The 26,886-nt window shown below is 37.3% G+C and overlaps 1 protein-coding gene and 1 long non-coding RNA gene across 2 annotated transcripts in view; one reads left to right on the top strand and one right to left on the bottom strand.

Moving 5' to 3' along the window:
* Positions 1–1,012: 1,012 nt before the first annotated feature.
* LOC135197600 (uncharacterized) overlaps positions 1,013–26,886 on the top strand; it is a 109,220-nt gene continuing 83,346 nt past the window's right edge. Inside the window, exon 1 of the long non-coding RNA XR_010310623.1 lies at positions 1,013–1,255. This is a non-coding gene — a long non-coding RNA (uncharacterized LOC135197600). The remainder of the gene's footprint in view (positions 1,256–26,886) is intronic.
* LOC135198025 (uncharacterized) lies at positions 6,619–17,925 on the bottom strand. The gene is made up of 5 exons (XM_064225383.1): positions 17,782–17,925; positions 10,954–10,995; positions 9,898–10,529; positions 9,058–9,219; positions 6,619–7,865 (listed from the first exon to the last, which is right to left on the bottom strand). The coding sequence occupies exons 2-5, from the start codon at positions 10,976–10,978 to the stop codon at positions 7,668–7,670; spliced, it is 1,017 nt and encodes a 338-aa protein (XP_064081453.1). The 5' UTR covers positions 10,979–10,995; positions 17,782–17,925; the 3' UTR covers positions 6,619–7,667.

Genomic DNA, 26,886 nt, shown 5'->3' with positions numbered 1-26,886 from the left:
GAAATATACAGAGACAGGAGAATGACAAACAGAACAGAGGACTGGCACGACAAACCAATGCACGGACAATACATGAGACAGACTAAAGAACTAGCCAGCGATGACATGGCAATGGCTACAGAGGGGAGAGCTAAAGAAGGAAACTGAAGGAATGATAACAGCAGCACAAGATCAGGCCCGAAGAACCAGATATGTTCAAAGAACGATAGACTTAAATAACATCTCTCCCATATGTAGGAAGTGCAATACGAAAAATGAAACCATAAACCACATAGCAAGCAAATGCCCGGCAATTGCACGGAACCAGTACAAAAAGAGGCATGATTCAGTGGCAAAATCCCTCCACTGGAGCCTGTGCAAGAAACATCAGCCACCTTGCAGTAGTAAGTGGTACGAGCACCAACCTGAAGGAGTGATAGAAAACGATCAGGCAAAGATCCTCTGGGACTATGGTATCAGAACAGATAGGGTGATAATGTGCAAATAGACCAGACGAGACGTTGATTGACAAAGTCAAGAAGAAAGTATCACTCATTGATATCGCAATACCATGGGACACCAGAGTTGAAGAGACAGGGAGGGAAAAAATGGATAAGTATCAAGATCTGAAAATAGAAATAAGAAGGATATGGGATATGCCAGTGGAAATTGTACCCATAATCATAGGAACACTAGGCACGATCCCAAGATCCCTGAAAAGGAATCTAGAAAAACTAGAGGCTGAAGTAGCTTCAGGACTCATGCAGAAGAGTGTGACTGTGTGCTCCTAGAAACGGCGCACATAGTAAGAAAAGTGATAGACTCCTAAGGAGGCAGGATGCAACCCGGAACCCCACACTAAAAAAAAATAAATAAATAAATAAATAAATAAATAAATAATTAATAATAATAATAATAATAATAATAATAATAATAATAACTAATAATAATAATAATAATAATAATAAAATTACAAAATTGATGTGCATTTGTTGACGTTGTTTACCTTCAACCCATAGATAGAAGTCGGCATTCGGCAAAGGCAAAATCTACATCGAAGACCAAAGAGTTTACTTCATAGCTGCATAGAGCCATAAATTGCCACAGCAGAGCTTGCGTACTCCCAAAAATCGCGTTCTTCTGTTAGCGTGGTGATTTACATGCCTCATACACTAAATTTATTAGTTTCAATTTGTAGTGATTATTCCGCAACATAGGTACTACCAACTGTCTATGTATCAGTTTGACACCAAACAAGATTATCTCTTCAAAAAATGTAAGTGTGAAGTAGCCTAGTAATATTTGTAAACTAGCCTATAACTAGCATGTTACTATGCACCGGAATGTTTTGTATTTGACATGTCAAGACGATTCATGCCCTTGGCATTATACAATTTACATACAAGAAAACATGCCTCGGCTGTCCTAGTCTACACACTACTATAGCCCATGCTCTTATAGGTAATTGATTGGAGTCTATCAAACAAATGTACAGACAGCTCTACCTAGGCTAGGCAAAGCTTAATGTGTGGGCATGCCACTCGAGTCATGGTAAATCTTCGATTCACATATATACGCGTTATTGTAGGGTAAATGACTGAACGGCGACGTATCGGCCACCTCTCTCGGAACGCGGCCACTTCCCGAAAATGCTCTTGAATTTTGCAATCATTTCGTAATTTAGGAGAAAACACTTACTTCGAGAGGGGCGTACAGGTCTCTGTGTGCTGCTTGGATGGGCCTCAACTCTTGACTGATGCTCATGAGTTATGACAGCGAATTCAAATACTTTTTCGGGAAGGTGGCCGCATTCCGGGATCGATGGCCGCTATGCCGTTGCTCGGTCATTTACCCTAATTAGTGATTTGCACGTGAAATAAACTAAATTTCAGGTTACATTGGTTGATCATGTAAATCAGTAAACGCCAGAACTACCCAGCCTGACTTGACCTTACCTAACTGTACTTGTAACTTCCATTCCATTATTAACAATTAGCATTGTGTTGCCGTAAGGTTTATAGTTTCTTGCACCACCATAGAAAAGCCATTTTCTTAGAATTATAATCATACTCATAGATCCTGCAGAAATGTTTTACTGGATTGAGATAAGATTTTAACAATCTTAGGGATTGAAGGCATTGAACCTACCTTATACTATAAATATTATATATGAGTCTGTCATATTGACTGTGTTCGATTTTTGGCCCCATTGTGGACTTGAATTTTGTGGATGTCGTCCGCTGTAAACCTTATTGATAAATAAAGGCCTGCACTAGCATAGTCAAGGCTAACCTAAGCTAAACTAATCGGCCAATTAAGTTATCTAGGACAAGAATTCAACCCATACCATTGCGCCTCAATGGCGTGATCGGTATGGTCTTGGCCTCCCACGAGTTCGATTCTCGAGCATTCTATTGAGGTGTGAGAGATGTGTATTTCTGGTGATAGAAGTTCACTCTCGACGTGGTTCGGAAATCGCGTAAAGCCGTTGGTCCCGTTGCTGAATAACCACTGGTTCCATGCACCGTAAAAACACCATACAAACCAACAACCCATTATCATACATACCAGAGTTATTTCCTGGGTTACCGCAGAAAACAGTGTGCGTACTTAAAGGATTTGTGTTCGTAATTTGCTCCCATTTTTGCAATGAACCGATCTGTATCTCTTCACTTTAAACAGGAAATTCTTCCTAACTAGGATGACAAGTAGCAAGTTGGCAAGTCCTTCCATGTAGTACCGGATGGTTCTTGACAAAAAGATTAGACCGATATTTTGTTTGGCAATGTACTGACATATCAAAGCGTTTCTTTGATACTGGATGAATTATGCCTGTCGCTCATAAAACCATTTAACGATAGTTGGATATTAGTCTAGGCTCTACGCCCATCAAAAGATAAGTGTTTTTAGGCTTCAGAAGGTGATTCGAGTGACAGGTAATGAGGGGAAATGCGTTACCAGGGATTAGTTTGTTACGAAGTCCACCAAAAGTATGTAACATTATCACATACTTTAATATATTTTCGTAACCGCGTTTCCCAGAGGCTGCGTGCTTTTCTTGGATTCCTATGGACTGACAAAAGCTTCCCTTACCAGTGATTGAAGTGGTGCTCGTGAGTGCCAGTATTTTTTTAGGCCTACTTATATGTCGGACAGAGGGATGGTGTTCTAGTAAATGTAACATTGGTGAGTTTCTTTTGCTAAAACTGAATGATTCGGATTCCGGGTGGCAAACCATTTAACGTAGCAATAATTTTAACAAAAAACAATAATTTTTGGAAGCGGTTTAAAATAGGTATCTCTAACATGCAGAATAATCTTTATATAGGGAATCTATGAGCTATGGTGAAATACAAGTTGCAATTGTAACAAAAAAAAAAACTTTTAAGTGTTACATGTATTCAACAGTTCTCTGTTTAATAAACAATGTATAATAAGAGGGGGGATCTTTAATGTATTGTATCGTTTAATATTAATGTTGAAAAGAATCTGATACAAATTTTTACGTGAAATTTTTGTTTGGAATAATTGTCGAAAATACGCTTTCTCGCAACAGGAATGCATGTTGCGTTCCATGAATGTTTATTGGTGAGATTAATTAAAAAAAAGCCTTGTTGACATGCTGCATTTTACAAAGGTTTATGAATGGGTTGCATTCAACTTTTTTTTTTTTTTTTTTTTTTGCGTATTTAACGAACAAACGAAAAAAAGTTGCGTGCATCTGAAGAACATTGGTTGATGTGCTGCATTTGATTAAGGTTTACCGAAAATCACATTCTGCTAAGTATTTTTGTTTTTCTTTGTCGCATTGGACACAGAATATGGGTTACATTTGAGCACAGAGCCTATATCACTGGAGTGGCGATCTCCCTGCCTAACGTGTGACCTCGAGCGGCCATATTGAAAGGTCTCGGTCCAGCTCAGAGTACTATACTTTATTACTTTTATTATTTTCATTACTACTATTATTTTTATCTGTCTATTATTATTATTATTATTATTATTATATTATTATTATTATTATTATTATTTATATTACTGGATCCAATTTCACAAAAAAAATTACCTTACGAAAACAGGTTGGCCTAAGCCAGTGAATATATATATATATATATATATATATATATATATATATATATATATATATATGTGTGTGTGTGTGTGTGTGTGTGTGTGTGTGTGTGTGTGTCTGCGTCTGTGTTCATGTATGTATGTATGATTATGTGTGTGTGTGTGTTTGAAGAACACATTCCCTTTACAAAATAATGCGAGTACTATGCACGTAAGCCTCCAGTCTACCGCGGCTAGCTACTCCGGTCCCCTCTCCCAGCGTTCATCCTAGCAGCGTGGGAGGAAGGTACCGATCAGTAACAGTGCATCTTTGACCGTCGTACATTTTATTACTGTGTCGATAATAAGTATGAACCTTGCAAAACATGGAAAATTTTATCATAAGAAAACGCAAACGCCTTGTTTCTTGTTGACACTGACAGCTTCAGATTTAGAGTGGAAGTTGATAATGATTCACAAGGTATACATGTCGAAGACACTGGAAATGAAACAAGATTAACTACTGAAAGCCAGCCTTCTTGTTCATATCCGATAGTGGAAAGTGAAGTGACGCTTCAGAGTGAGATTATTTGTGCAGGTCCAAGCAGGGAAAGTGAAGTGACAGCTGAAATCTTGTCCAGTCCTGCAGGTCCAAGGGTGGCCTCAGCACGTACACATGGCAGCAAGGACATCCGCAGTAAATCATTTCGCTTGTATAACAAGAGTTATCTAGAACTTGCTGTGATGACGAGTTTGGTCCAAGACCAAAGTGCGTTGTTTGTGGCTTTGTGCTGTCAAATGAATCTATGACTCCTATGAAAATGAAAAGATATTTAACAACAAAACATAAGCACCTCTCTCAGAAACCTGTGGATTACTTTAAAAGACTTTTGAAAGATAACAAACAACAAAGGCTTAGGTTTGAGAAAAGAGTTAAGGTAGCAGAAAAAACACAGAAAGCAAGTTATTTAGTGGCGGAGCAGACGGTAAAACATATGAAACCTCATTCAGTTGCAGAGTCATATTTTCTTCCAACTTGTTGTGCTGTAGTGAAAACTTTGCTTGGTGATAAGGCTGAAAAAGAAGTAAAAAAAAAATACCTCTCTCGGACGACACTATTGGTAAACGAATCAAGGATATGTCGTCTGACATTGAAAAGACGGTCAGTAAGCTTATGAAAGATAAAATGTATGCTCTTCAAGCAGACGAGTCAACTGATATTGAAGGTAAATCCCAATTGCTAGTGTTCATCAGATATATTGCTGATAATAAAATAACTGAACAGATGCACAGATGGTTGTCCATCTATGGTGGGATCAGTAAAAGGTTTCTTGTCATTAGCGCAGAGTACAACACATTGTTTCTTACATCGTGAAAATCTTATTGCAAAGACACTTGGACAGGAATTAAAGCTTGTGCTTGAAAGTGTTGTAAAGATGGTAAACTTCATAAAGAGCAGACCAAAGCAGACAAGACTGTTTTCCATTCTCTGTGAAGAATTGGGATGTGCCCACGAAGGCCTTCTCCTCCATACAGAGGTCAGGTGGCTATCAAGAGGCAAAGTGTCGTCGAGAGTACATCAACTGCGACAGGAAATGATAGTTTTCTTTACTCTTCAGGGAGAACCTGAATTTTGTGAACTGGCTGATGAAATTTGGAGCGCAAAGTTATGCTACCTGGCGGATATATTTGAACATCTAAACAAGGTTAATACTAGTATGGAAGGGAAAAATGAGAATATGTGAACATCATCTGCCAAAATAAAGGGCTTGCTGGATAAAATAAGGCTTTGGAAAGATAGGGTGAGTGATGGCAATGCAGATATGTTTCAAAAGACTGCTGAAGCTAAACATACAGACATCATTCTACTCATCAAGGAGCACTTTGAAATTCTTGAATGGAACATTGAAAAATATTTCCTTAATATATCTGCTGATCAATATGATTGGGTAAGATATCCTTTCATCCATGATCCCTCAAGCAAGCCACAACTTAGTATCCTCGAAGAAGAGGAATTAATTAACATCCGTAATGACCGCACGCTAAAATTGGAGTACTTGGATATGTCACTAGAAAGCTTTTGGATAGAATTGGAAAGGAACACCATCATATAGCCATAAAAACCCAGAAAATGTTGCTGTAGTTCTCGACCTCATATCTGTGTGAACTAGGATTTTCAACACTCACAAACATCAAAACTAGCACCATACAAACAAACATGCAACGTAAAAGCACCATACAAATCAAAACTTACATTCTATTAACCATGTTTCCTGCAGCATGTGGAACCTGTTTTCCTGCTTTCCAGGTCCTGTCAGAGACGTCTTTAATGGAAACTATTGCACTTCCTAAGAAGATAATTCAGCACAGGTGACAACAGGACTGTATCTCACTATCTTCTTTGCATAAAATAATGATAGTGAAGTACTACCTGTAATGAATGCATATTACACTCATCATTAAAGTTTCTACTAGTGATAATCAAGAGAAATTTTACATTTTGGTTGGATTGACCTAAGATGTAATGCTTACCAGATTAAATTTGGTGGAAATAGTAGAAAAATAATGAGGAGGAATCAAACTCCGAGCTTATGTCATTTATTTATTAATGGAATGCCACTTGATTCACAGATTTGTTCTCATAATGTAAAGTATTTGATTTCACTAAAGTGTGCCTCTATGGTCTCTACATCAAGGCTACAGAACCAAATTAGAGCTTGTAGGAAGGTTCTACATTTTGAGTAAATAGCATTTACAATAATGTACATAGAAATATTTAGCGTCATCAATTCTGACCGTCAGTATGTACAGCTAAATCGGATAGGAGGATAGTGTGCCAGCAGTGATATAGTCAAAACTGGCACTGACAGGTACCACTGAAGTGAAACAAATTTACATCATAATTTACAGCGTTTTAAAGAGTACACACTATTTGTGATAACTGGTGCTACTTCCCACAGAAGTAACTGGAATGAAGAAAAGAAGAATGCCCATTAATAAAACAGTAACCTGGATTACCAAATGCCCGTAAAGTTCATAGCACCTTTGGAGAAGCTTCACTGAATGACAGCTCTGATCATGCAGGAGAAAAAGTGAACTGTCTTCCAAAGTGAGAATGCAATGTAGAATAAAAGGTTGTCTGGGAGATCGCCATGGTTCGCTTAGCATTGCTTCGATGCCTCATTTTCAGATGCCCTTTATGGAGATGACTATCTCTGGTGCTTGATTTTACCCACTGCTATCTTAGAACTAGTTTTGCTGCGGTCTAGCTCGCTTATTGAATGTAAAGTGTTTCAGTTTGTTTTCATTAAAAATACAAATGCCAGAGCCATGTCCCAGTCAAAGTCATAGTAAATACGAAGTGATTTGATTAATCTTGCAGACTAGTCGCAATACAACTATTGTTATCGACGCTGGTACTTGCCAAAGCGAGAGACATGCATGATTTATGTGAATTACAGCAATGATGCAACCGGACGCCCTTTTGCTGAGTCAGAGGGAGAAGAACCAAGGTCAGGATGTGCAGAAAGAACAGCCATTGAAGAATGATCCCAGATGACCTTCAACCAGGCCATAAGAATGAGAGAGGTGAGAGCCATTTTCCGGATCACAGTTTCCTGGGTAGCTGTCATGCGTTATTAGGGCGTTAATGGCTTTGGTGGGTTGAATTCGTCGTAGTCGTACACAAGAGGAGGAACGATTTTCTCATTGACAGCAGCATATTTCGTGCCAAATTCGGTAGGTACCTTCCTGAAGAAGTTCTGATTGAGCCAGTATAGCTCTGGCGAATCCGCGCATGGCAGGGCCTCGCTCTCCCAGGTGCAAGTCATCACATCCTGCCACCAAAACAAAATGGTTAGAGGGTTTGAATGATGACTAATTGCAAATTTGTGAGAAATAAAAACATTAGTCATGACTACAGTGCACAGTGCGAGAGAGTTGTATTACTTTCCATTATATATTTTCATGCAGAGCAAACAGACGTTTGTAATTCACTCAGTATACATCTGGAAGTGTTCATTTTATTATGTGGAATAATTATATCTCCCTACTCATCATCATTTATAGAATTGTAATCATCTTGGCACACAACAGTAAAACAGGTCATAAAACACTTCGAACGTTTTACGAACAGGTTAAATACAAGTTAGCGACTTGCTATACTTCCTGACCAGTGCTGCATACGATTATCCAGCATTGGCCAAAGAGTCCTTCTCCATTTACTATCTTATACTTGTTTTCAGTCTGCTAGTTATATATATATATATATATAATTAGGTATATATATATATATATATATATATATATAATAATATATATTATATAATATATATATTATTATATATACCCCCCCCCTTATATAATATTATATATATTATATATATATATATATAGAATATTTTTCTGTAGTGTGTATTGCCTTAGGTGATATTTCAAATAATCTTCTTATCTTCATTACACACTATTTTTATCCTTTATTCCCGACCATTTATATATATATATATATATATATATATATATATATATATATGTGTGTGTGTGTGTGTGTGTGTGTGTGTGTTTGTTTGAGTGCACAATTGATAGTTTAAGATAGAGTTGTAAAAGATTAAAATAATAACGTGATTCGTGAGCCTGTGCTACTAAAGGCTTAATATTATTTCGTGAGCATTTTGTATTTTAACATAAGCAGTTTGGTAATAGATATCACACTGACTTGAGAAATAAATCAGAATTAAACATAAAGGCCCCGTAGGGGGGTTAGAGCCGTCAGGGCACCTCTTTGCAGCGTGCCTTCGGCCCTTAGCTGCAACCCCTTTTGTTTCTTTTTCTTTACCTTCTTTCATATTCCCTTTCTTCCCTCTTACTTTCCACCCTCTCCTAACAATTGATTCATAGTACAGCTGCGAAAATTTTCTCTTGTTAAACCTTTTACTGTTAATTTCCGTTTCATCGCTGAATGACCTCACAGGTCCCAGTGCTTGGCCTTTGGCCTAAATTCTATATTCGACTCAAACATCACGAACTCACCTGTGAGAAAACAGTTTGATTTGGGCAAATGAAACTGAATTGATAAGTGACGTCTTCAGCAAACTGCTTGGGGTACAGTTCCTTCCACGGCAAGCAGATGTGGAAGATTTGGCATTCATTTGCAACGTCGGCATAGTATCCGTAGCCGACGTAATTAGGTACCTGGAAAGCAAAGCAACGCTCATCTGAGAAAAACTGCTTTCTGCACATAAATATCAAATGTTAATAAAGACATGGAAGGAAGGAAAGATATAATAGCCATTACGAGGAATGATGGAAAATGGTAACTATAGGAAGAAAGATTAGCTAATAATACTGTAAAAATACAACGATGGTAGCATACCAATATGCAAAAAGCGAGAAAGTTTTTTTATTATTATATAATTGTTCTGCATATGGTAGCATTGGCAACTTTCTGTCTGCATGGTGCGACGTAAGCTCGTTTCATGATTCTTAGAGCTTTTGTTTTTTCTGTGGCCACTTCCCACAGTAAAACTGCATCAATTTGTGGCCAGAACACCTAATTAAGTGTTGTTTAGTCTTTAATATATTGAATAAAATGTTGAACAGCCGTGTTTTTTAGCCCCATGCAAATTACCAGACAGATGTAGACGGTGCTAATAATATAGAGCGTAGTATTAATTTAACATACCATGGACTGGGTTAAGCATTGCACTTACTCACGTTAAGACAGTAAAGTTCTATAGTTAGGCTTCATAAGACCAGATGAAGTATTAGAGTTAATTATATTACTAATCACTTGAGGTAATAGCAAGTGAAGCCAGTGTATGATGTTAGTTCCGAAAGATTTGGATGAAGTAACAAGCAACTTATACTTACAACGCCCTTGTTGCATCTGAATGTGTCTGTCACAACAGGTCGCAGTTTGGTGTAATTGGAGATCAGTCTCTTTTCGATGGGGAAGAGGGGAGGGTTGCTACCAACCAAGAGGGCTCCTCCGGGAGGGTTTCCAATGAGCCGTCTTGCCATTTCCACGGCTCCTGATACTGGAGCTTGTCTGGTGGGAAGGTTGTTCCTGCCAGGAAGGCCACCGAATTGGGCATCTAGATTATTAGCAGGTTTTGGGAACGGCTGGGGAACAACGTTTTGCGTTCCTGTGAGTTGAGGGGAAGCAGGGAAAGAGAGTTGTCCAGCTTGTACCGCAGGTCCAACCACGCGAGACGCTTCAAGTGTGTTTGGGTCCACCTGGAAAGTTGCGCCTTGTGGTTGAGGCACATTGTTACCAGTTTGGGTAACAGGCGCATTAAGGCTTCCAGGAAACTGGGTCACTTGAAGTGTGTTTGGGTCCACCTGGAAAGTTGCTTCCTGTGCTCGGCCCACACTGCTATCGCCAATGGGAACAGGGACCACATGCGGGTACTGGTAGTTGATTCCTCCAGATCGGGCCTGAATGGTGCGATGCAGTGGCTCTCCCCTAGATCTTGGGGATCCAGATGCTAATGTCACTAACACTGTAAAATGCGCATGATATTAATACTAATTCAGGTTGATCTGATCTAGTGTTTCTTATCATTATTACATTAATTATATAATATTCTGAGGTCAGCATTAGGGCTAATAGACTTGCATTTATCTTTACCAAATGCTTCTGTTGAATTTTTATTTATTATTAGAACTTATATTTGCTGTGTCAAATAATCAATGTATTATTGAATTAAACTCAGAAATGCGAAATGAGCCTTCTAATTCTAATGGAATTGAGAGATTTAAATTATTACTGTGTTATATAAGTAATCTGATAAGTTAACTGGTTTTTTTTCAGGAAGACAAAATATCGATTGTAGTTATACACATTTTTACGCTTAAAGGCCCTATGTCTTTTTATGTATAAACGCACGAGTTTCATTTGTCATGAAGGGTTACGACTGTACTTACGTGACAAAATCAGCTGGTATATCATGATGGCTAGCTTCACGTCTGGAAAATAGAAAGAGAATTTGTCACCACTGATAAATATGTTAACAGAAGCAGTTATTCAATCATAGACACGAGACATTTTGTAGGAAATTCTATACCCTCCTCCATTTTTTATTTGCCATTAGCTTGAAAGCAAAGATATAAGCACATAACTGTATCTTTCAACGTCTTATTTGAATGCCTACAGAATGTTAAAAGTATCTTAAGATATTTCTAATGCAAGTACCAATTCGCAATGTAGAATCTATGTAGAATTGACACTATCACACACACACACACACGCACACACACACACACACACACACACATATATATATATATATATATATATATATATATATATATATATATATATATATATATATATGAATGTGTGTCGATATTCATTCCTACTCATTAACGCGCAGTCAATAAAAAATGACGAACGTTGGTCATAACTCGTAGGAAGGCTGTCAGGCCGCTTTCCTATCTACTGCAAGCATCTGATATATAGTGACTTGAACCCAGGACCCAACAAAGTTATTTATTTCTTACATCTCCCACCTTGCCAACAATTTCGTATTCACAGCAGAGATTTAACAGAGCAACGCGAACATGTCATTGCAGAGGCATTCATTTACGATTATGTAGTGATATATGTAAAGGCTGTTTCATTGAAGATTTGCATGTGTGCCTCAGAGTCCTATACCAGTCACTTAAAAAGCAAACTCTTAAATACTTGAAAGAGTTAAGCATTCATCTTCTACAAAATCCAGATGCCTCCTAGGATCACTTACCTGGAATGACCTTTTCCAGTCTGAGCTATCTCCCATTTCCCCATCCTCCCCTCCCCTCACCCTAACCAGTCTTCCATTCTTCAGCCGCCCACCTGTGAATTCCCTTACCATTACGTTATCGGATTTTTATTTTATTTTTTTTTTTTCATAGAAGATAGGGTTTGTGAGGTTGTAAGCTTTCTGCCAACGCTGTTTGCTTGTTTTGTGTAGCTTGTCTTTGGTGCCTGTGCTTACGGCGTTGGTGATGGACCTTGGATTATATTGCTGTGCAACTTTGATTTTAGTGTTTGGTATATGCATTCATGTCTGTCCATCTACCTATCTACCTATATACATATTATGTGTATATGTATATGTAATTGTATAGTAAGAAGATATGAGATAGTGAGAAATCACGAAGTATGTAAGTGGTAAAAATGGTATTGTGTGTGTGTGTGCGCGTGTGTGAAATAATGAATGAGCATTCTCAGATGGAATGTGGCAGTAACCATTGGAGCTAATTCCTCTTGATGAGAACGGCGTAATATGTATGTATATCTATATATATATATATATATATATATATATATATATATATATATATATATATATATATATATTATATATATATATATATATATATATATATATATATATACATACACATATATATATGTATACACACACACACACACACACACACACACATATATTATATATATATATACTACAGTCAACAGTCTATTTCAGTTTTGAAATTCTTAGTGTCTGTAGTAGGGTCAAGTATCAGTTGACGAACTTTTCAATGTCCTGCAATCTCTTCCTCCACGTCGCAAGGACTCAGAGACAGACAAACTGACAGACAGAGGAAGGGAAAGGGACGTCTTTTCGTACTCACATCTTAAGTGCCTTTTGTGTTGTCCAATAACAAGCTTTTGTGCAGACAACTTCCACCCTCCCTCCCTCCCCTGGTGCCAGCCAACACACAGCCGGCTCATGTCTCGCTCTAACAAAGAAGGACATTTAAGGATACCGGTTATGCGATAGCACCTAACGGTGAAGGATCCGGAAGATGGCACGCAGGATGCTTAAGGATACCGGTTACATGACTGCATCTAACGGTGGAGGAACGAAGAGACATCATGGGACATCTGGAATGGCTGCAGCTTATCTAGAATTCCTTGCGGGACATTACCCCTCTTATGCGGAAGTGGAAAATGTTTATACACTGGAATAGGATATATATATATATATATATATATATATATATATATATATATATATATATATATATATTATATATTGCAGAGGTGCGCCTTTTCCACTAGATTAGGAAAAGGATGTGTGTGTTAGCCCTGAACTAATTTCCACCCTAGCTGCCACCCACGTCAGTCGACTAATTCGCTGCTTTGTCATCGGAAGGCAAAGGGGGTTCAGCCCTCACACACATCACCCCCCTCACCCCGCGCCCTCATAGAATTGAACTTGGGTCTCTTGCTTGCGAAGCCAAAACAGATAATTTCAATTTCCCACTCTTTGGCCGAGAAGACAAAAGAATCATAGAAATTGCTTGGACGTTTGAGTCCGGGCATACCTCCTTCTCCTCCTCCTCCTCCTCCTTATTTCATCCGTTTTGCGGTCCTCCTCCGCCCCATTTTATCCGGATTGCGGACGCCACATCCGCCGGCTCGTTTGTGGTCAGGCGGATTGGAATGAGGAAATCTCCCGAGAAGTCGTCTGTCTGGTAAGGTGATCGAACGGAGGGTTGCAAGACGCGCACCCAGACAAACAGCTTAGAGTGAGAATCCAACCGTGACCTGGCCTTCCCTTCCCTCCTCCTCCTCCTCTCTCAACAACCCCTCCCTCCCATACCCCTAGCCCCCCTCCCCCTCAAAAAATAGTCCTGGTACATGATGTAATAAACCGGTTTTCTCTCGCATACTACGCCTACACAGCCCCCTTTCGTTTAGACAAAAAAAAAAGAGAGAGAGAGAGAGTAGTGGGCTCCAGCGAGGTCTGAAAGAAAGGCCCAAAAAGGATTTCCAAAGTGCTCTTCATGCTAACACGGCTGGTGCATGCATGACTTCATCAGCGTCGAACAGGTCGCTAGTTTCGGTTGGATCTTAAATACAGAGGTCGGTTGTCTGCTTCTGAATCGGTTTAATTTATGATCTGTTGAAGAGCCGCTCGTTAACTTTCTTATCAGGGGTTTCCTCTTTGCTTAAGTCATTTATGTATCATGTGTTTTCTTGTTGGTTTTGCAGGTCATTGACTTGCTCCTCTTTTATTTTTGGTGGCGTTTAATTTGCCATCTCGTATGTTTTCACTTATATATATATATATATATATATATATATATATATGTATGTATATATATATATATATATATATATATATATATATATATTATATATATATATATATATATATATATATATATATATTTTACTTTTAGCCATTTCTCCTTGCCTTTGTCTTGTAAATAATAACGATTTGTTTTTGTTTTGTAATTACTTACGACTTGCTTTTTTAAAATTATTTTTGGCTTTTATTTTGTAAACAAAAACAATTATTGACGATTTGATTTTGCTTTATATTCTTGGCGGAATATTTGTATACGTCATGAACAGCATACTTTTTTATATTTTATAAATGACTTGCACTTTTGTTTTGTAATTATTTGCCTCTATATTTTGTTCTATTATTAAACCCAACCGAACCAACAATCGATTTCGGAAGGAATAAATAAATCATTTTACGAGCAAGTCGCCTGAGTGGATCGTCATTTCCGAACATAGGAAGAGAATTAAAGTGAATCGCTTAGTCGTATTGGTTTGACCCCATGCCCTTTGAAGGCTACACAAAACATTCAGAGGGACTCAATAAAAAAAGAATTCCGTCGCCACGAAAATCATTTCCGTCCCATTGGATAAATGCTGAAGGGAAATTGCAGCCCTCGATCGGATGTGAGCACGTAAACAAACCCTGAACTTGAACGCCGGGCCTCGTTCGTTGCCAGATGTACGAAATTGCTCGACGTATAACAAGCCTTGGTCACTACTTATTGTGGCGTTGAATCATAGTGTAAAAAAAATCGTTAAATGAAAGGACGTTGCTGTGCAGCATTTAGTGTGCTTCAAGAAAATAACTCGAAATTGTGTTACATTTTGAGGAAATTACATTATTACAGATATTCTTGAGCGGAGTAATGCAATTCATATCTTCTGATAATATCATTTTCAAGGGGACTGATTTTGGTGTCTAAAAGTATAAGTAACAAGCTAAATAGCCCCTCTCGCAGTTTGTCAGAGAAAGCAAGTCATCCTGTTTACTTTTAATTTGTATTTTAAGTTTTAATCTAGGATCACCATTTTCGATACTGTAACTTTGTAATCGTCAAAAACCTCGTGGGATATGTGATCGAATCACATTGGTAACATTCACGGCAAAGCTTTTGGGCAGCAGATGGCCGTGCGATGATGTGTCGGCATTGTAACTGTCAGTAGGTTTATTGCTCCCTCATTGTTTCCCAGAATATGGCAAAACAAGCCGGAGTTACCTGGAAGACACAGGTAAATGGACTCGGATTGCATATTTTGATACAGTAATCGTGAGAAGAGGTTGGCGCATCGTCATGTTACTTTTTTTAGGCGTCTTTGAGTCATTATATATACATATATATATATATATATATATATATATATATATATATATATAATGCCACAGGGAAAATGAAAACGAGAACTGCCGAGATCTTTCGGTCTAACGACCCTTTATGAAAGGGTCGTTAAGACCGAAAGATCTCGGCAGTTATCGCTTTTCCATTTTCCCTTTGGCATTACATTTATTCATGCAATAGCATCACGTTTTATATAGTTCGTGATATATATATATATATATATATATATATATATATATATATATATATATATATATATATATGACTGGTAAAAATGTTCTGCTACAACAGAATTCCATCTAATAAAAGGAGCCCATAAAAACACCAAAATATAGAGAGAAAAATACTATATTTCAGAGACTGCTGTCTCCCTCTTCAGCTACCTGAAGAGGGAGACAGCAGTCTCTGAAATATTGTATTTTTCTCTCTATATTTTGGTGTTTTTATGAGCTCCTTTTATTATATATATATATATATTATTATTATATATATTATATATATATATATATATATATTATAATTTGGTGGCTTATGATAAACCTATCAGTTAAGTTTAAGTCTGGGAGATAAGATGTCAGAGAAAATGACGAATGGATACGTCTAGAAATGAAAACATTTTCATTGTTTTTGCTCAAGAATTTGTCAGTCGCCATTTCTCCAATGTTTGATATTTTTATATTATGGGCCGAAGATATCACCACAAAAATAGCTACGAAAGATTGACTCAAGACCCTGGACACCGGAAGCAAAAGCAATTCACTGTATCTTTGTCTTTAACTGCTTGAAATGTATATGGATTAAGAGGGTCATTTTTGGTCTTTAGTAGGCTCTTGATAGGTTTTATATCAAATCGGTGTATACTTTGAGGCGAGAATTTGCGCAAGAATAAATTCTTTTTGATTTTCCTGCGTGAGGCACGGGAAGTTTTTTTCTTGGTTTGGGATTAGAATTGTCTGAAAACTATTGCGAAATTCTTGTATTTGTTAAGATAATTCTTTGAAACTGGAACCATTAATTTTTTTTTTAACTGTCGTCATTCATTTTTATAGTTCTACCAGTATAGTACAATGAAAAACAATAAAAAAAACTTCTGCCAGTATAATACAATGAAAAGCAATGAAAAAGCTTCTGCCAGTATAGTACAATTAAAAACAATAAAAATCTTCTATAAGCACAGTATAATGAAAAACAATGCAAAGTTTCTACCAGTATAGTACAATGAAGAACAATGAAAAGCATTATGACTGACGTAACACTGCTAGGATAATGAACCTAATAATGTTCTGCCTTTCTATATCAAAATTCATGCTAAATATAAGGTTTATTAGAACAATGAATGAAATTGCATTTGGGTTTGGGACTTCATGTTACAAATGATCTACCATTTTTTTTTTTTACCGAATTGCACAACATCTTTCACTGCACGCCAAGTTACAGTTGGGGAAAATGACAAGAATGAAAAAGGAACCCCGGTGCTATACAGTTAAATTCTTGTACGACGAGAGGCTATCGTGTCCTCTGGCGTTAGATGTCACAGTCGCTCTCTCACAGTTCTTCCCTACCCCTCTTCTCTCTCCTTTTCTTCCTCTCATTCTCTCTTCTCTGTTATTTAGTGGTGTTAGTTTGACCTGTCGGCTTTTGCTTATCTACATAGAGTTGCTGTCGTAAAACTCGGCTTTCCGTTGCTGAATTTCGGAATATAAGTAAGTTACATACTGAACGCTAAGACTTGATTCTCAGTAACCAGCACGAAACGGCATGCAGGGTCATGCGGTTACATTTTATTACTGATATCTGGATGTGAATTTAGGTTATAAAATCGAGATTATATACATACATATATATTATATATGCATATATATATATGTATATTATATATATAATATATAATATATACTATATATATATATATAAATTTAAATATATATGTATATTATATATATATATATATATATATTTATGGTATAATAATATATACATCTAATATTAATATATATGTATATATCTAAATATATATTTAAATATCATTTAATATATATATATATTTATATTATATAGAATATATATAATATATATATATCATATCTATATATATATATATATATATAGTATATATAATACATATATATATATATATATATATATATATATATATATACATATATCTATAAATATATATGTATATATAATATATATATATAGATATATATATATATATATATATATATATATATATATATATATATATATATATCTCAGTCATGAGCACTGAGGACCTGGTTGCTTTCACACATCACGTAACCCAACAACCTCAGCAAAACAGACGACATCGAAGTCGTTGAAGAACCGTACCTCAGAGCGCGAGCAAATCCTTCAGCACTTTTAGGTGGCGAGATAAGATAAACGGAATAAAGGAGTCGTGTCCACAGGGGAGCCACCTTGCGAATGCACCGTGGTTTGCAACTCAACTGCATCGCCTTCCGGAGGAGCGGTGGCTTTTATAGACCGACCGACCGAGGCGGAGTAGCTCAGGGCGCTGCAGTGTTTGACCACAGATGACCCCAAACCGCTCGTGACCCAGGGGGTTCCTTACTCCCGGAACACTTGTGGTTTAGGGGCTTATCCTGAACCAGGGGCTGTTGGTGAGGGGGGCAGGAGGGGGGCGTAGGCCACCCTGGACGAGTTTGTAGTGTGTCGCCTCATATATGCGCAAAAGCTTACATTTCAAATTTACTGTACAGTTGGTATGTGACGGCTTCGTGATAAGTTCCATTTTGATATTCAGTGAATGTATACGTGAAGGTCATTTATAATTTTTGTACGACAGTTCAGTGTCTGGAAAACCTATTTATTTCATTTTGATGAGAGAGCTTTCCATCTTTATGCGAAAAGTAAATGTATATGAATGAATTATAAGGAAGTTCCTTCTCTTTACACAAAATAGTCTCCGCATCGCTCTGAAGATGGACCCCGGAGGTATATTAGTCATGGGGTGATGTAAATGCCGGAGTCGGAATTAAGGGGCGAATCAACGAACCCACTACAGAGTTCATTGAATGTTTTCTTAATTACTGTCAGAATTCAGCGCTGCCCTACCTCGGGCCAGTCGGTAATTAGGATTAAAATGGCGATGTGGTTGGTTTCACGTCAGAGTTAGCCGAAATGATTGCGAGGAAGTCAGCCTGGGTTCAGTGGGAAAGCACTTCGTTTATTTATGATGTATATATATATATATATATATATATATATATATATATATCTATATATACATATACACACACACACACACACATATATATATATATATATATATATATATATATATATATACACACATACATATATACATATATATATGTATATATATATTATAGTAATTATATATATAATATAAACTATTATATATTATAATATTATATATTATTATATAAATATATATATATATATATGATATATATATATATATACACACTACATATATATATATATATTATATATATATATATATATATATGATATATATATATATAATGTATATATATAATATATATATATATATATATATACACGAACAAAGTAACAGCCACGATGGAAAATTGAAACATCGAATTGCCAAGTACTTTCGTCTTATTACCAAGACATGAAACCTTGTCTTGGTAATGAGACGAAAGTACTTAGCATCTCTAGTGTTTCAATCTTCCTTCGTGGCTGTTTAGTATAATCATCACGTTTTGAATTTTTCGTAATTTAAAATCACATACACACCAAATATACCACTATATATATCATATATATATATATATATATATATATATATATATATATATTTATATATATATATAATTACTCTTAGAAGTCCTTTCCACTTTGATAAGTTACTTTATCGATTTGGAAACGGGATGAGGTTCCTAACCTCGTGTCCCTCTCCTTCTCCTCGCCCCCTCCCTTATGACCCACTATAGGTGACTACCTACCCAGTACCAAGACAGCTATTTACGTCTACAACGTGAAACGTTCATTTCATTGCTGAAGTAGCTTTTCTAGGCCACCATTTGATCGCTGCATAGATTTGACGGGGGACATTAAAATTGTGATTACAACCAATCCCGTTGCAGGTGAAGATATTGCTACAAAACGCTGAGATATATTACGTTCGCTCGACTGGGTGTGTTGTTTATCACTGGAATTTCCCTTAAGGTTCAACAGTTCCTTATCAGAGGATGAACCTCTGGTCTCTCTGTTTGCGATCATGGGTTATTCAGTCTTCGTGCTGTTTAGACAGTGGAGCCAAAATTTGTCTTACTCATCTCCCCACTGTTTTTCAGGGGTCTGGAAATCATCGTGTCTGCGTAAAAGGTTCAGAGACTTTTCATTATTTCCCATCCGTTGTGATTACTCTCTCTTAGACGCTCTCGCTACATAATCATTTCGTAGTTCCTCGTGATTACTGAAATCTTTTTTTATCCCCGACTTTTCCCAGCCTCAAAATTTCATTGATTCAGTGTTGCCTGATGGATGTTCTGGTGTAACAAGTCTGGCCAAGACTTCAAACTGGTTTCCCTGGGGATGATAATGATCGAAATCTCATTTAACTTATAAAAGAGGCAGGTTTAAGTAAGAACGACAGTGGAAGAGACGAGGTAATCAAATAATGATTACTGGAATAAAGATGTTTATGAATTTTTTTTTGTTGCACTCTGTATAATTTTAACTGCGTTTGTGCGTTTGTTGTCTAATGGTACTCAGCTTTTCTTTAAAAAAAGATCAATGTTGCTTCTAAGGTGAACACAGCATTTCTTTTAAGGCAAACAATGTCGATTCCAAGGTGTCTTGCTTGGATTTTCTGTAACTTCTTATGAATGTTGCATCTGACAACAAACATCGCTGCTCGGAAGATAAATGATTACCTGTATCAACTCCACAAGCGATACTGACTGACTTCGATATTGTCTTTACCATTGTTTTGTGGACTTATCGAGTCAGAGCTTGGTATTGATTTATATTGCTCTGATTTGGCGTTATATGAGTTATTACAATGCTTGCGAGAGACTCTGAAATATCTTTTTATCATGGTGAGACCTTCATTACTACTGCCATTACGGATAATAATTATATTAAAAAATCATTGTTGTAATTATGACTAATAGTGTACTCGTACCTTCGAAAATATCGTTTATGAAAGAGATGATCGAGACGGAAAGTCCCGACTAGAGACGTTATGCACCATCCGAAGATACCTTCATTCTTCATATTTATGTAAGGGCTACCGGTAGGAGAGGACTGTCGTTATCCACAAAAATAAATAAATAGAAGAAAGCGCTGTATTTTACGTATTATTATTATTATTTTTTTTTTCCTTTTGCTCTATCACAGTCCTCCAATTCGACTGGGTGGTATTTATAGTGTGGGGTCCCGGGTTGCATCCTGCCTCCTTAGGAGTCCATCACTTTTCTTACTATGTGCGCCGTTTCTAGGATCACACTCTTCTGCATGAGTCCTGGAGCTACTTCAGCTCCTAGTTTTTCTAGATTCCTTTTCAGGGATCTTGGGATCGTGCCTAGTGGTCCTATGATTATGGTTACAATTTCCACTGGCATATCCCATATCCTTCTTATTTCTATTTTCAGATCATGATACTTATCCATTTTTTCCCTCTCTTTCTCTTCAACTTTGGTGTCCCATGGTATTGCGACATTTGCCTGATCGTTTTCTATCACTCCCTCAGGTTGGTGCTCGTACCAATTATTACTGCAAGGTAGCTGATGTTTCTTGCACAGGCTCCAGTGGAGGGCTTTTGCCACTGAATCATGCCTCTTTTTGTACTGGTTCTGTGCAAGTGCCGGGCATTCTTTTGCTGTGGCTTATGGTATTAGTATTATTATTATTATTATTATTATTATTATTATTATTATTATTATTATTATTATTGGCAGAATCAAGTCAAGGATAAATTAAATCGCCATATGTAATAATTTCGTTATAAATATTAAAATCGATTTCGGTTTTTATGAGACCTCAAACGAAGGAAAAAGATATAAAGTCAGTGACAACTAAAATAATTCTCTCTCTCTCTCTCTCTCTCTCTCTCTCTCTCTCTCTCTCTCTCTCTCTCTCCGTTTTCATTTTCTTGAATATTGCAAAATAAAAAATAGGAAATATTTTCCTCGGCTTTTGTTAGCAGAGCTCGATCGAGGATGTCAAACAATGATAGACAAGAATCGAACTCCTCTCTTCAGGTGTCAATGACAAAGGTATTCGAAGGGTTCACTCAATTAAAAACTCTTCGTTTATCCTTGTTCCTGTCATGGTCGGTGCTTGTATGCATTTTCATTCTCTCTCTCTCTCTCTCTCTCTCTCTCTCTCTCTCTCTCTCTCTCTCTCTCTCTCTCTCTCTAATTTGACCTGTGGTCGGGCAAGTCTACCTGAAAACGATCCCACTTGGAGGATAAAAGACAATGTCCAATTTCTGAAAAAAATCCGTTGCGGAGGAGATATGGCCTAAGACGTTAATGAGATACGTAGCAGTTAGTCGGCTTCACTGTGTGTTTTCCGAAGGTAGAAGTGTAGAGCTATAGTAGATTCACATGAACTGCATTTGATATCTAGGCCCGTCCCTTACGACGCTCCTGATTGGCTGTTGATAAGCCAGTCACAGGGCTGGAAAGTTGGAAACTCTCAGTCTCTCTCGTGAGGTCACATAGGCAGGATGTGTGTTGCACATCTGAGGGATACTTTTGAAAGACCTATCCCTCAGGAGAGGTGGACACATACATCATGCCTATGTGAACTCTCTCGAGAGGCTGAGAGTTTCCAGCCCCGCGATTGGCTTATGAACAGCCAATCAGGAGCGTCGTAAGGGACGGGCCTAGGCATCAAATGCAAGGTTGATGTGAATCTACTATAACAACGCCGTCAGGACCACAGACATCAGGTAGTGAGTGGAAGTTACCCATGCAAGTGTCATGGCCACGTTCAAAATGCAACTTGGTGTGTGCACTTTTGAACGCACATTTTCATGGTTGCATATTCTAAGGGTATGGACTGAAACACGAGTCATTTCCTAATGTTCGTTTTCTTAAGTAGTGTCGAGATGACAGTTATCCTCATTAGCATTTAACACTCATTAGCAACGAGTGGACTCTTATAGCATGCTTTGTGACATTCTTTAATAGTATCCGGTTTTATTTAAAAACTATGAAAACCTTTTATATAAACAATGAACGCCTTATACTGCAGGTCTTCCTCCTATAACTTGCAATGTATTTATCTCCATGTATGCTTATTGTCTCCTGTCTTTCCACATACCCACAACATGTTGACGTTGGTGCGCGGGCCAAGTTCTGCTTCACATAGCAGTCTTGCATTCCTTCGTCGTCCTCACCTCTTTTAAATCAGGGTTTCTGTGCGTTGGTCATAAGGGCCCCCCGGATACCATGACAAAATTTCTTGGGCCACGGAAGGAATAATTTAGGCCAGATTGGCATACGTGAATTGCTGCTTCGTGATCGTTATTTTCACTGGGAATTGAGCACTTGTATGATGTTTTGAAGGGTAAATAGTCCCTGGTGTAGAAGTTCTTGTAAATAGTGATTTGTTACAGCAAGCAGTATAACCGAAAGGAAATGTAGTTACCAGCATCAAATTAGAAGCTTTGCAAATAACTTCTCAGGACGGATTGAGCGTGGATTCATCTTCGTCAAATGAATATTTATTGTGTTTTTCGCGTACAATTTTCATCCATATTATCATGTCCTTTGACTTAAACTGGATTAGACGTTTCGAGTCTAACTTGATCCACACGACAATCATCACTGTCTACTTCCCAAGTCGGTGGGGGAAGGGAGGGGGGCGGCGGATGAGAGCACTCTAGTTGGCTTTGAGGTGGCCGCTGCCTTAACAAGGTTGAGAATCTGCTGCCATCATCGATAATAACTGCAGTTAAAAATGTGTTTATGATTTCATCCTTCAGGAAATGATCGCCGAGAAGACTCTCGAATCTGTAACCTATCAAACACCGTTGACAGATAACGGTGAGTACTTGGTATTCCTGCTGGCAACCGGACAACTGGCTCTGCGTATAAGAATGAACGGGAACCTGGTAATCCAATTATAAAGTATAAGTAGGGATGCTTACGTGGTTCTCTGTGGTGCTACTTTTCATTTTCAAGGTTTCCTCCTATAACTTAGTACATTCGAAGAGTGTGCAGGTTTGACTTACTCGGCTTCATACGAGTATAAAACACTCAACATTGCATGCCTACATGAGTTTCTGGATGCGTTTTTTAATGTATAAGTGTGTACGTAAATAGACGTAAGTGTGTACGTATATATGCGTCTATTTTCACACACACACAAGAAAATACGGGACGATTCAGTAGTTGTGAAATTTTTTTTTCTATAATAATAATAATAATAATAATAATAATAATAATAATAATAATAATAATAATAATAATAATAATAATAAATAAGGAACAAGCCAAATACGCATAATAAATCTTTATACAAAAATATATCGCATGACAGTACTCAAATTCTTTATGCAAAAATATATCATATGATATTCCTCAAAATATGTAAATACTTTAAGACAGCTTTTTTTGTTTTGTCGTCCGAGGAAGGTCACCTCCTGGCCGGAGAGACCAGAAGAGAGGAGGCCCCGAGAATGAAAGAAAGGGACTCTGGTCATTCACTCCCCTCCCTCTATTTATAGCACAAGGTGCAGAAAGCAGCAATCCGGCCGCGGAATGGAGACTTCTCTTATCTCGAATGAAACGGGACTTCGACTCGGAAACACTGTGACTCTTAGGACACGGGTGATATTACAGCTGTGTGTCCCGTAATGGTAAGGAACATTCGCATTGTTAGTGCTAAGGAAAGTTAATTTGGTAATCTTAGGTAATGTCTGATTTGCTAAGTAACACAGCAGTGGTGTGTTTGGTCTCTTCATGGGTAGGGTGACCAAGAAGAAATATCAAAAGCTTTACGGCGCACAGCATCGGATAATACTTCCTGCAAACGGGAGGGGTATATAAACACATACATAATTATATATATGCATATATATACACACATATATAAAGAAAGTCCTTTAAATAAACCACCATAATTTGACCAATACCCAGTGGTGTGTATAGTCCGAAATATTGTGGGTTATTCATATAGTAAGCTTGTGTCGTGTGCGATTTTTAAGAAATATTGAACAGTGGATTACAGACATATATATACATATATATATATATATATATATATATATATATATATATATATATATATATATATATATATATATATAAAGTATGTGTCATTAATAAGAGAACAACCACCGCATTTATGACGCGGAACAAATTGCTCTCTTCCGGTAAACAACCAAGTAATATCGTTTTCTCACGATCAGAGAAAAAGAGGGTAAATTAAAGAGGGGAAATATAGGAAATACGAAGAGTCACGGGAAGGCCGTCATCTGCGACAGTTTTACAGTCAGACACAGAGGTGGGCGGGCGGTCGGCGCCTGCGCGTGGTGTTATTTTGTGGGCGACTTCTGTGACCCTCCTTAAATGAAGAGAGGGGCGGGCGGCGTCTGTCTTCACTGGATTCGCCGCATCGCAGAATGAGTGGTCGCTTTTTGCGGTGCGTGTCCGCTCTGTTTCGTGCGTGCGCGCTTGCTTTTATTAGTCTTGCGTACGTGTGTATCTGAAGGTGTGACGATACTGCCCCCTTGTAATAGACTTACCCTCGTGCGCATGAGAGATTATATTTTTGGCGTAACATATATGTTCAGCCGTGTACAGCGTTACAAATAATTGTATGTATATATATATATATATATATATATATATATATATATATATATATATATATATATATATATATATATATATATATACGGGCTCGAAATCTACTACTTGGCATCTGAATTACTTCATAATTCTTGCATTTGGATCTAAGGCTTAGTAGAGACAAGCGTATCCAACAATTTGAGGGGCCATTGTAGCTATTACAGTCACGTAGGCATCTGGTAAAAATTGACCTGAAGATTATAATATATATATTTATATGTGTGTGTTTAGGACCAATTTCTCTAGGGTTACCTTGGCAACGTAGGTGCATTCGCTTATTCCCTGTCTAAATTCGCTTATTCTGTTGTCTATCAAGCCTCATTATGACTCGCTGTCGCTTGCATTACACTAGATTTTGGCAAGGGTCCTTAAAACTGAGCTTCATCCGGTGTTGGGACCGGCACTAGTTCATAAACTACAAAATAGGTGGTAAGTGAAAATTTCTAAGGTAACTTTTATCTTTTTTTTCTTTTGAGGTAGCTCTTCAGAATATTTGATTGCCAGAAAAAGGAATCCTTGCCGTTTACGGTCGTTGACACAGAACATCTGAAAACTCCGCAGATCGAACGTATAGAATTTACACAAAGCTGGGAGTCGGAGACAATACTAAGGAGGAACTTAACATACATGAAATATTAATAAGATGCGTAAAGCAAACCAGTTCTCTTTCTGTTTTTTTTTTTTTTCTACTTGACGAAGTCATCCTTGATATATAGTTTTAGGAGCTAGGAAGGAACCAGCAGACATTGAAGTATGATTCGTAAATTATTATTAATATTTTTATTATTATTATATTAATGAACATTCATATGAAGCAGCTCTAAAAGCAAGGTAAATATAAAGAATAAGCATAAGAAAACGAATAAAAAAGGTAATTGTATGCATATGTCAGCAAGCAGTTCGTCTAAAACGTAAAGTAACGGTGCATAATGCCATAAGTAGTAGTATTACAGCATGTATCAGCATTATCAAAACGCCAAGGATACCGTTCTACTTCTTGTCGTAGTCACTGACGTTTTGCGAACAATCAAGTGGTTACTGCGCTTTCCATCACATTACTCTTGAGTTCTTATTTGGTTAATCTCGGTAGTTGTAACGTTGGGCTTTGAATATCAATCAAGTCGTAGTCAGACCACGATTTGAAGAGACACAAGCGTTTCTGAAACTCTTTGTAGTTTTTATGATTTACCGCTTGAGAAAAAAAATAAATAAAACAGGCAAAAGTGTTACATCATCTTGACAGTGGCGTTCAGACATCTAGAGTACATTATTAAATAAAAACCATTGTTTAAATCTCCTGTTTATAAATGGGTGGGTGTAATCTGACGAAATATATAACTACAGAATTGCCGATATATCATATTTAGACTGGCATTACAATCCTGATCCGCTGGGAAGTGTGGTACATCGTCTTTCAGCAAATCCTCTTTAATAAATTTTATTAGATCCTTGCCCTTGAAGGACGGAAATGCTTTAACGTCCTGACCTTCATTTACCAAAATCGTAGCAAGTGAACCATGTTGATAATTCCTTTCTAAGTCGTTAAGCCGGGTTGCTGGAACAGACGGGAGGATTGGTTCGAAGCAACCTTGATCCGGTAAACCCTTTGCACTGACTC

The sequence above is a fragment of the Macrobrachium nipponense genome, chromosome 21 (genome assembly GCF_015104395.2).
Source record: "Macrobrachium nipponense isolate FS-2020 chromosome 21, ASM1510439v2, whole genome shotgun sequence".
NCBI classification, from domain to species: Eukaryota; Metazoa; Arthropoda; class Malacostraca; order Decapoda; family Palaemonidae; genus Macrobrachium; species Macrobrachium nipponense.
Note: the sequence above shows the minus strand (reverse complement) of the source record. Positions and strands in the feature narration are given on the sequence as shown.